Source organism: Xiphophorus couchianus, chromosome 13 (genome assembly GCF_001444195.1).
Source record: "Xiphophorus couchianus chromosome 13, X_couchianus-1.0, whole genome shotgun sequence".
In the NCBI taxonomy this organism is placed as follows: Eukaryota; Metazoa; Chordata; class Actinopteri; order Cyprinodontiformes; family Poeciliidae; genus Xiphophorus; species Xiphophorus couchianus.
The window spans coordinates 20,145,305-20,157,495 of record NC_040240.1 but is presented as its reverse complement, the minus strand read 5'-3'; the positions used below and the strand labels follow the sequence as shown (position 1 = coordinate 20,157,495).

The following is a 12,191-nucleotide window of genomic DNA, read 5'->3' as shown; positions in this document are numbered from 1 at the left end:
ATTATTGAAGCAGACAGCAGGAAGACATGCAGATACAATCAGTAAATAATCTTAACACAGAACTAGCTAGATCTCTTTTTTGTTTGTTTGGATAAGGTTAAAAGTATAGTTTTTAAATAAAAATACACAAAAAACGTAATATATTTGCCTTTCAAGTTTAAAAAACGATAACATTCACTTTGTAAAGAGTCTAAACTAAGTAGTTTCCACGTTTAAAAATATTTATTTTGGGGAGTTAAGCTATATTTTAATTAAATTCAGCTCTGCGGTAAATTCAACTCTGACATTTTTAAAATAGCGTCTCAGAAGGGACAGATTTTCCCCCCCCTGTTCTGGGATCAGGATGTTTTCTGACTTCGCGTGAGTTTGAGCGTTACACATGCTGCAGTAACTGATCTCTGGTCAGTTCTGGTTCGCGCTGGCTAAGCCCCGCCCACAGGGAAGTTAAACGTATTATGGCTTCTACCTCCGGTGTCGCGCCGCCGCCATATTTGTATCAGACAAAACACAATAATCAAGAGTTTTTAAACGTCTCTTCGGCGGGTAAATCCCTGCCAGGTTATCACACACCCCTGTTGAAATACGGTTACAGGGTTTACCGGGTAGCAAAAGAGGTAAAAACCAGCCGAAATGAAACTTTCTAACCATTTTTAACGCTTACGGGCTAACGGCTAACAGTTATCCAGTAAACAGCAGAATGAAAAAAGTACGCATTTCCTGCCACGATTTTCAAAATAAAATAGGGGCAGTGATAAACTGGTACTTTGGTGAAATACTTTTTTACTTTAGCGTATTTTATTTAACCTCCTGCAGTTTGATTTTTGTTTTATGTGTTAACATTTGTGCCTTTTTTTGTTTTCTTAGGATCTGCTGTACCAATAGCAAATTATTTATGTTTTTATTCATGCATGTATTTATTTATTTTTGTCACTTGCTGTTGTTGAGCAAGACTGAAACTAGTTGTCAAAATTATTACTTTTGACAAAAGTGTCTAGTCAGTGTTGTCTCGTGCCATATTTTATATGTTGTTTAGTCTGATGTAATTAAAACTCTGAATGCAACATAATTTTAATATTTCTGTACAAAATAAAATCTACAAAGAATTGTTCAAATATTTCAGTGGCATGTATGGCACACGCTGTGATCTAATATAGTGTGCAGCTCTGAATTTAACCGGGGTCTCAAACTCCAGTCCTCGAGGGCCGCAGTCCTGTACTTTTTAGATGTGCCACAGGTACAAAACACTGGAATGAAATGTCTTAGTTACCTCCTGCTTGTGTAGATCAGTTCTCCAGAGCCTTAATGACCTAATTATTCTGTTCAGGTGGTGCAGCAGAGGCACATCTAAAAGTTGCAGCACTGCAGCCCTCACTGCAGGGAGTTTGAGACCCCTGAATGATCCATCTTTGATCAATTTTAAAGCTGAGATGACAAAGTATTTCTGGAATTATTTTAATTTATTAAATATTTTGACAAGAGTTCAAATATTTGACAATTGTAAAATCTAAAGGAATCGCATAAATTGGAGGACGAGATAAAAGCTGCATTTTCGTAACATTTAATTTTCTTAAATTGAAACGCCGAGAACTAGTCTTATTTTGAAGGCTCAACATCAACTTCCGGCTGCGTAACTGCTACCGATTGCTAACTTTCAGCAGTAAACAAGCTCTGAGGACTACCACAAGCTACAGTGGTCCCAAATGCTTGCTTTTAGCGAATTTTGAAACAGATTCTTCGGATATCTGGCCCATGCTACGTCTCAGAGAACCATAAAATCGCACAAATCCTCTTCACGCGGCGGGGTTTGCGCTTCTTAGCCGGCTAGCTTGCTAACATTAGCATAGAGGAGTAGCCTGGTTGGACCCGAACAAACCTGAACGCGGTAAGTGGCCGCTCTGCCGTCCTACGCCAGGAGTAGACTCATAGTTTCCGAGCTTTCTCATATTTAAAGATTACAGAAATAACCACAAAAGGTGGAACAATCTCCTCATACACTCCGGTAAGCGCTTTGGCGGTGCACGCTTGCAGAATGCAACTTAACCGGATGTGGAAGTAGTTTTTTCTCCGTGTGTAAAATAGGAAATTTCTGTGTGACTTCCCCCGGAAAACCAACAACTTAATATCAAACAGTTTCCTGTCGGTGCTTCTGTTTATTTCTCGGTAGCACCGACGGATATGTTTATATGTAGAATGCCGTAGAAAGCAGCTTAGACGGGGGGACAGGGGGTACGTGGCACATGGCGGTCTATTTTCTGGCCGTGAAGGCGCGTAAAATGGCTCCTCGGCCGCGGAGACAGAAGTCTCGTCCCGCTCCGCTGTTTCGCAATAACAAACACTGTTTGTTCGCAGGGGTTCCATTATCGGACGGGACTTTTAACAGTTACAAAAATATAAAATTATCATTATAAACTCACAGAAGGTTCTCAAACTAATAACTCGTTTAACAAAATAGTCCCACTTTGATTCTTAAGAGGTTGTTTCTCTATAGTTTTAGCAAAAAGGAAGGTAATGGCTAAACGCTTGAATGCGAGTAATTCCATGATCGGACACACATGAATATGTATGCGTGGTCCTGTTTATAAGACCACAATGTGCTTTTATAAATTTGCTCTTGAACCGGAAAAGTTGTCCAATTTTTTAAAAACTAAATTATTGAAACTCAGCACAAGTGTTTATTTTGTTGTAAATGCAGTTTGTTACTGAAAGGCGGGGTTTTGTCCGGTAATGGGCACATATTTCGCATTAGAACCCCGTTACAGTGAATGGAGGGGGAAGCTAACACACCCTTCTTTTTTTAAAAGCAATTTTTTAACTTTTTTTGGAGAGTTTTAGTGAAGTAAAATGAGATTAATTATGTTCTGGTGTTTAATAAACTGTTAAAAGTCCACCTTAGGCTTAGTTAAATATTCAGAGTGAACATAAGAAAGGCATCATTAAAGTTTTTTAATGATAGATTTTATAAGCTTTCATCAGCATTAAAAGACTATTTTCAGACACAAATAAATCAGTTTCTGTGGATAATGTGTGAAACTAATTCCCAAAACATTTGAGAACCATTAAAACCATTGTAACCATTTAAAAAAACTGTTTTGGTTTTACATTTTTTGGACAAAGCAACAGTTTTTACTTTGATCTAGTTTTAAACTGCTGTTAATTCATTTTCCTGTCTTAAAAACTCAATAAGTATCTTTTAATAGAAGTAGTAGTTTGGAGTTATTTTTGGTTTTTATTCATGTAGCCTTCACTGCCTGTGTCTCATTTTCATGTTTTTAGCCACAACATAAACTGAAAATGCAACCATATTCAATAAATTACATTATTATTGAAAAGTACACCACAGACTGATGTTTAATGACAGCTAATGAAAACACAACAATTAAGATTAGATGTTACATCAGCCCAATAAACTTTGTTATAGAAATTTTTCAAAAGGCACTTTTAATCTGACAAATTACCCTCATCACAATTCATTTTGTAATTTACAGAATATGGCTCATGCTACTAATCTAAAATCAGTGTATTTTGGATGATAATAAGCATTGGAAAGTGTTTTTTTATGAACTGCTGCTCTGATGTGTGTTAGATGTCGCTGGTGGATCTGGGGAAGCGGCTGCTGGAAGCGGCTCGGAAAGGAAACGATGACGAGGTCCGAAACCTGATGGCCAACGGAGCGCCGTTCACCACCGACTGGGTGAGACGCCCAGAAAACCTCTGAAATAATCTGTTTTACCTCTAAATTATGCAATGACTTGAAAAAAGTAAAGCTTTTTTCTCATCTTGTCATTTCCAACCACAGACTTTAATGTATTTTATTCAGAGCTTCAACTAACAATTATTTTAGTAATCGATTATTTGGACAATTAATGAGATAAAAAAAACCATTTGGCACATTTTTCATTTAACTTCTAATAATTTTTAATACAATATTAGAAATACATTAAAAATGCAAACTGACAAATAACTCAGTTCCTTTTTTCAATAAAAAAATAAACACTTTATTGCATAAAATGCAATAACATAGCAGTGAACGTTTAATCATTTGTGGAATTATTGACTAATTTTTGGATTAACAAATTGATAATCGAGTGACAAGACACCTTTTGTCACTCAATTATCAATTATAGCAGATTTTCTTAGCTATTAATTTATTATTAAATCAATTAACAATTGTTTCAGTAATTGATTAATCACAATTAATTGTTTCAGCCCTAATTATATAGGAATTTTATGTCATACACCAGAAAACAAATTTTTTAAATGTATTTTTTAATATTTTCTGCAGAAATTGTGACAAAATACTATAGAATGATCTGAATATTAAGAATGTAACACAGAGTTCAAGTGGTTCATGACAAAAACGTATTAAATTCATTCAGTTCTGTTATAATGATATTTATTTTAATGGCTTTTGTCTCTTTTTGTGCTTTTGACCTCACTTTTCCACACCGACCAGTTGAAGCAGCCAGTTTATCCACTGCAGTGATGTCGCAGTTGTTTAATCTGCATGTGACATCTTTCTCTTCTTCTTCTTTTTCTGTGTTTTCAGCTGGGGACGTCGCCCCTCCACCTGGCCGCCCAGCACGGCCACTACTCCACCGCCGACGTCCTGCTGAGAGCTGGCGTCAGCAGAGACGCCCGGACCAAAGTGGACAGGACCCCGCTGCATATGGCAGCCGCTGAGGGACACACAGTCATCGTAGAGCTGCTGATCAGGGTGGGACTTCAGGGCTGACTGGTTACAGTTTGATTCAGTCGGCCATCTTTTCTTTACCTTTATGACATCACCAGGGGGTGTGATAGATTCAAAGAGCAGAAAATAGTTGGACCGAATTGTGTTTTTGGACTCTTAGGGTGCATTTAATGTATGTATATAGACAGAAAAGTGGATGGAGAGGATAATGCGAAATATTAAAAATAATAAACAAAAAAAGTTGATAAAGAATGAAAAGAACTAGTTTATAAACAATAAAAACAGCTTATAAAAAATAAAGAAATCCAGGCTTAGCAGTGCAAGTGAGATGTTTTGTAACGCACATGTCAGAACATTCCAGGCTCTGTTGAGAAATCTGGTATACAAGTTCATGTGTCGTTTAGGCAGCTCATTGAACAGTCTTATTGTAATGTTTTCACATCCCTCTTTCAGTGCACTAAGATACCAATCGGCTCTGTGGAAACATTGGTATCAAGTCTTTTATAAGATTTTTATTTTTTTAAATTTTATTTTTGTCTTTTATTCTTTATATGTTGTGTTGTCTGTGTATCATCTTTGTGGACCACGAGTCTGTTGAATAAAGTAAATCAATAAAGACTGTTTACGAACAATAAAAAAAACTAATTTATAAACAATAAAACAACTAGTTTTTAAATAATAAAACAGCTAGTTTATAAACAGTAAAGCAATTAAAAACAGACTGTTTATAAACAATTAGGAAACTTTCTTAAAACGAAATTAATCTAAAATAAAAGAGTCGCAATTAAAACCACTAAAACTTTAAAAGTAGAAAATATGAAGCGGGGGACAAGAGAAACAATAAAATCTTTAAAAAAAACATAATTATGAAGTAGTTTAAAAAAATCGAAAGTTTTTACTGATTACTTGAATGTTTGGTGAAACGACTAAACGTTGCATCAAGACTTTTACTTTTTGCTCTAAATGCAGACGACCAGATAAATTCATGTGAATTAATTTTTTTAATCGTTTTTGGTAAATCTGCCTTCAGAGCGGTGCGGACATCAACGCCAAAGACATGCTGAAGATGACGGCTCTCCATTGGGCGGCGCAGCACGGACACCACGGCGTGTGCGACACCCTCATCAAACACGGCGCCGACGTCCACGCGCGCAGCAAATTCGAAAAGACGCCATTCGACATCGCAGCCGACATCCAGAACACGGAGCTGATGCTGATGCTGCAGGTGAGAGGAGCTGCAACATCCAGTCGGCTTCTCCTTTTTCTGCCAAATTAAGTTGTTTTTAATTATTACTGCAGCTGCAAATCATCTTAAACATTTACTCTTTCTACAGGATGCCACATCAAAGTGCCAACTTAATATCTGCACCAACAGAATAATTATAAAACTATAGTTTAATCCATTGTAGGAGCTAATTAGCTAGCATGTTCGCACTTAGCCAGGTGTTTGCTGGTGTTTGCTTACAGGAGAGCATGCAGAACCAGGTTAACATGAACCAGGTGAGCATGAATGTGGAGACGACCAGCACCACCAACCAGCCACAGTTCATAATCCAGGGAATACCCGCCATCCAGGGGGTGAACCTGGCGGAGCTGCTGAACAAGGCTAACGCAGGTGAGAACAGAAACTAAAATGAGCCTCATGTTGGTACAACGGCGTTTAAATACTCTCTGACCTGGAGAGCATGAGGAACTGAAGCGTTTAGAGTCTAAGGAGTGAAGTTTGTTATTGTAACATGAAAACATGTGAAAAGGTTTACATCAGGGGTGTTCAAAGTGCGGCCTGGGGGCCGTTTCTGGCCCATGGGCTGATTTTGTGCAGCCCTCAACTGCAGTTCAGAAAAATACAAATCTGAACCCGTCCAGCACAGATGGTTGATCTGATGGAGATGGAGACTTTTTATTAATGTTATAAAATTATTAACAACCTAATTTTCTTACAATACAAAATGTAAAGTACGACACAAAGTATTTGTCTTTGTATTACCGAGCTCTTATAATTAATAGAACTATAAACTTTTACTGAACTCAAATCTGCTTTTGTTTAATTTATTAAACCTGGCTAAATATAGCAAACGCTTGAAAGAAAGTGAAACAAATCCTGTTTTTAATAAATTTATTTAATCAAGTTCAAAAGAAACTGAAAACTACATTTTTAATGCAGAAATTTGCAACATCCTTGTTAGATCTATGCCTCATATATAGCAACATATTATTTTATATTTAGTCTAGATTTATGTTTATTTTATTATTTATCTATTATTACTAGTAATACTTGTATTTTGTGTTTTTCAGTATTTTTTTCTATGTACTCATTGCACATTTGTCCAATGACAATAACTAGTAAAATCTATTTTGTGCAGGGAAAAAATCAGGCTACTTTATTTGCTTGATGTTAGTTTTTATAAATATTTTCTTAACCTGTGAGTACTTTTGATTTAAAGTTTAAGATGTATAAATATTTCTTTCAGCTGGTTGTAAAGTCAGTGTCTCCAGTTGAAGCGATCTCTCTCTCTGAAATGTTTTTGCTCTGCAGGAGAGTCAGAGGAGGCGATGGCAGCCAGTGCTCTGGACTCCAACATCCAGCATGCCACAGTGGTGAATGAGAGCGGTCAGCGGGTCATCACGATCGTAACGGACCAACATGGCAACCTTCAGACCACAGGGGGGATGTCCCAGCCCTTCTTCGTCACGATGCAGCACGGACAGCAGAGTAAGTCCCAGACTGAGGGCCGGAGGCTGCAGGACGGTTTATGCGGTGATAATTATTAGTTTGTTTTTTTTCTGTCAGTGCTCGCAGTGCCGGCCAACACGGTGACAGAGGAGGTGGTAACAGAGGAGCCGCAGCCTCCGCCCTCCAGGAAGAGGAAGCTGGAGGTGACCAACAACCACAACGACACAGGAGAGACTGTGAGTAGTTCCTGTTCACGTAGCTGAATTACATTTAAAAAAGGGTTATTACAAAGCAAAATACATTTACACTCACATCTGTCTGTTTGAGGTGATTTAATTCAATTCAATAGTCAAAATGTCCCTCCAGATTTTTTATTATAAAGCAGGGAATTCTGGGTAAATACAACCAAAACTAATGCAAGCGTCTAGCGCTAGCAGCAGAAATGGCTCCTAATGGCTCCTGGTCTTTTGCCAAAGACAAAAGAGAAATCCTACAATTGCTAAAATCTGACGCCACTCCATTTTTATCTACATTTCATGAAGAAGAAAGTTGAGTTCTTGTCTTCTTTGGAGGTTCTTATGTTGTTTCCTTCAGTAGTTCTTGGTACAGCGCCCCCACAGGAGAGGAGGGGAACAGCTTTTTTTAAATTAATTTGGATCGTTTGATACAGTGTGAAAGAGAAACACAGCAGCTGAAAATTTAACAAATGTTGTGATTTTGGTCCCCAATCAAACCGAGTCTACCGAACTATCAGGTGTGAAAACTTCCTTAATCTAATAAACAAGATTCATCTGGATGTGTGTTGCATAAATTCTGTTCAATAAATAATTCAAATGTATTGAACATGAATGTATCAGATCATCCAAAGTTTATTTTCTGTTTCTTTTTTAATTTATCCACATTCAGTAGTCAGTCAGTTTTGGTGTTCCACATGGTACTGTACTTGGGCAAGTTTGATTTAGCCTTTAATATCTCCAAAATTAATTTATTCATAACAGAAATACGTTTCAAAACTACCAACTTACATCTGGATTTAAAAAGTTCTGTTCACTGTTGCCTTGTCCCACTGAACCGGTTCGGTTCACTATTTTGTCTGTTTTCATTGTAAAGGTTTCTTCTTCTTCGTTCTTCAGGAGCTGCTGCAGAGACAGCTGCAAGAAGCTAACAGGAAGGCTCAGGAGTACCGGCAGCAGCTCCTCCGTAAGGAGCAGGAAGCCGAGGAGTACCGCATGAAGCTGGAGGCCATGGCTCAGAGTCAGGCCAACACCAGCAACGGCAACGCCGCGGCCGGCGCCAACGCCGCCAGCCCGGAGGAGGTGGTGGGAGGGGAGGATGAAGAGGAGGGCGCCGCCGGCGTAGTGGAGGAGGAAGGAGAGATGGTGGTGCTGCAGGAAGGGGGAATCATCATGGAAGGGGAGGAAGGTCAGGTGACGCTGGTAGAGACGGGCGGCGAGGCGACGCAGGTCAGCTCCTAACGCAGGAGGAGACGCATCGTAACAGGAAGCGGCTGATTGGACTCATTTAACTGAGACAGAGGGAAGGAGCTGACTCACCACAGGAAGTACAGAGCATCCGAGTCAAGATGGATTCCTTACTGAGAGACGGACCTACCAGGAAAGTTCAGCTCTGCTTCATTTCAAACCCCAGATGCTAACAGATCAGCTGACCGTCGCTTCGATGCGATCCAACAGAAAGGGAAAAGATGCATGAGCTGACATGGACCTTCATGTCGTGTTTGCTATACGTTGTCATCCGTCTGCGAAGTTCAATGTGAGGAAATGTGGGAACGCTTCGGCACGGAGACAAACGTTTCTGTTCCCGATAGAACTACAATCTGCTTCCCTGTTTGAAATGTGACACAAAGGAAACTTAGACCTTCAGTTTGGCCTAATCCAAGATGGAACATCGGAGAATCGGAGCCACGCTAGGAAATAAAAAAATATAAAATCACGAGATTAAAGTCATAACATTATGTGAATAAAGCTGAAATAATACAATAATAGTCATATTATAAGATTAAACTCATATGATGAGAATAAAGTCAAAATTATATAAAAATTGAAATAATAAGGAATAAAGACAAAATAATATGAGAATAAAGTCGTACAAGAATAGATTTTACATTACATAAAGTTGAAATAAAAGTTTAAAGTCATAATATTACCATTTTATTGTGGTAATATTCTGACTTTATTCTCATGATTTAGAATTTATCCTCGTTTTATTTTGATTTAGTTCTTGTAATAATATGAATTGTTCTCATATTAGGACTTTATTCTTGTATTATTTTGACTTAATTCTTGTTGTATAACTTAATTCTTGGACCATTATGACTTTGATCTTGTAATTTTATGACTATATCCTTTTCTTTCAACTTTATACTTGTGTTATTTTGACTTTATTCTCCTTATATTATGACTTTATATTCGTAATTGAAATTTCTATTAATGTTTTTTTTTTCTCAGCCTGGCCCTAATACTCTGTAAGTATCTCCTCTTTTTAAAGGCCAGTAACTATCCCATCAGATCCATTTGTTTTCTTTTTTTAAACATATATTATGTTCTGTTTTGTCGTTTACTTTAGTGGATCCCAAAGTTAGCTGACCTCATGTGACCATAACTGAACGATTATCGAGACACTGCAGTGATTCCTTCTAATGTGAGCTTCGTTTTTAGTGTTTAGAGGGGATTTCATCATATTAAACATGAAATTCAGATATAAACATGAAATTCAGATACGTCATCACCGCAAAAACACTAAATCTTACCAAGTAGTACCAGGCAGTTTTAGTTTTGGTTTAGGTTGGTTTTTTTTGTAAATCGCTTAGTACGCTTGAAACAAAACAAAACAAACTTTTAAAAAAGATTTAGGAACTTGTTTAATATTGATGAAAAATACAAGTTTCACTGGCAGATTATTTTACTTTTAACATGGGAAAAATATCCTGTTGTAAGTGAAATAATCTGCCAGTGGAACTAAGACCGGTTGCTAAGTAACGGGCTGGGTTTGACTAAGGTTGCTAGGTAACGGCTTTAGTCCGCCTTGCCAGTGGAACTTGAACTTTTTCATCAATAAAAAGGAATTATTGACTTAAAACAAGCCACTATGTGTTGCTGAAAAGTTACTTGTAACTTAGTTTTGTCTTATTTCAAGTGTTCCAAGATATTTGCTCCAAAAGCTAGACCAAAAATACTTGGTAAGATTTTATGTTTTTGCTGTGATTGGATCCATTATATTGCAATATTGAATCATTTAATGCCAAACTAACTTAGCAGTTACACAGATATTTTATTACATGTTTATCCTAAAAGAAAACCCGCTCGTATACAGTCATCCAAAACCAGTTAAAATATTTAATTGTACCTCGAGTTATTCAGTTTTCTGCTGTGCAGTAGACCAACAAACTGCCAAAAGGCGAGCCCTAAATTGTTGTGTATGTTAAAGGTGAACCCAGATCATCTGTTACAGGCAGGAAAGAAGGTTTTTCCTTCGAGAAGCTGAAAAATACTTGATGTCTTCCCTTTGTCCTAGCATTCTCCATCTTATCTTTCATCTTTATCCAATTCTGCAGTGTTGTCTGCGGTTCTGGTTTGGAACCAACTCTGTGACAAACAGCACAGTGTTTCTGAAGGCCTGATGCATTCATTTTGAGGCTTCAGGAGGATCTGGATGTTGGCTGTAAGCTTGATTACACTGCAAAAACACAAAATCATACCAAGTAAGTTTGGTCTAGTTTCTAGTGGAAATATCTGAGTACACTTTAAATAAGGCAAATCTCATGTTTGAGCAAAGTATATCTAATTCCTTTAATATTGATTAATAAAAGTGCTAGTTCGATTGGCAGATGTCATTTATATTAAGATACTTTTCTTATAATGAAATAATCCTCTTGTGGAATTGGTACTTTTTCATCTATATTAACTAATTGTATCTTGCTGAAAAGTTATTTGTAATTTAGTTTTGTCTTATTTCAAGTCTACTGGAATATATACAATAAAAACTAGATAACAGATACTTATGATACTTACAATTTTGTGTTTTTGCAGTAGGATTTGCGGTTTGTGTTGCAACTTGTTGTTTTGTTGTGATTTTTATCAAAATGGTTAACATTAGAGATGCACTGGTCAGACTCTTCCTGGCCATCAGATTTTGACCAATTTATTTATTTTTAAAACATAAAAGTGAAAATGTGTAATTTAATTATTGCTAAACTACAAATGACATGTTTGTGGTTAATCATTTTTCAACCAAAAAAGTTCTCTGTTTTGACTTAAAGAATAGATCAGATCTGCTGATCAGAGCTTATTGGGGAAATATTGGCCGATTCCAACTCGATCGGTGCATCTCTGCGAAATCTGTATAAGGGCATCAACTTTCTCATCTCAGTTAAATCTACAGATCGTTACCGCCACAAACTGAAGCAGAACAACCTGTTTACAACTTTACGGTTTGTAAAAAAAACAAGTTGTGGAACAATCCTACAGTAAAATGAAGTACTACTAACCTCATTTAGGACTGTTTTGACTTTTTCTTGCAAAAAAATATTAATTTTCAATGAATTAGTTAGTAAAAACTCAATAAATTAAATTTATGTGCAGCTACAGGAACCTTTCGAGCATGAAGGAGTTTACAGTTAGGTTGGAGATGAATCCCCTGAAGCCAAACACATGCTGGTCCAGTTCGTGTTGCTGAACTTCACTGCACTCGGATCGATCACATGTGTCCTCTCAGCTGCCTGCCACCCCCCACTTCTCCTTCAACCTGAGACTAGCTGTTGTTTGTGTTATAGTTATTTTTATAAGCTTTGCGAAACCAACCCTTTTCTAT

General features: G+C 37.2%; 1 protein-coding gene across 2 annotated transcripts; it reads left to right on the top strand.

The window, feature by feature from the left end:
- The first annotated feature begins 1,282 nt into the window (after nucleotides 1–1,282).
- gabpb2a (GA binding protein transcription factor subunit beta 2a) lies at nucleotides 1,283–9,424 on the top strand. Of its 2 annotated transcripts, none has more exons than XM_028036761.1 (8): nucleotides 1,283–1,882; nucleotides 3,584–3,691; nucleotides 4,547–4,714; nucleotides 5,721–5,915; nucleotides 6,158–6,305; nucleotides 7,227–7,403; nucleotides 7,482–7,600; nucleotides 8,498–9,424. In XM_028036761.1, the coding sequence occupies exons 2-8, from the start codon at nucleotides 3,584–3,586 to the stop codon at nucleotides 8,837–8,839; spliced, it is 1,257 nt and encodes a 418-aa protein (XP_027892562.1). In that variant the 5' UTR covers nucleotides 1,283–1,882; the 3' UTR covers nucleotides 8,840–9,424. The 2 variants fall into 2 exon arrangements, with proteins under 2 accessions (XP_027892562.1, XP_027892563.1); XM_028036762.1 differs by lacking the exon at nucleotides 1,283–1,882 and adding an exon at nucleotides 1,889–1,999.
- Nucleotides 9,425–12,191: the final 2,767 nt, after the last annotated feature.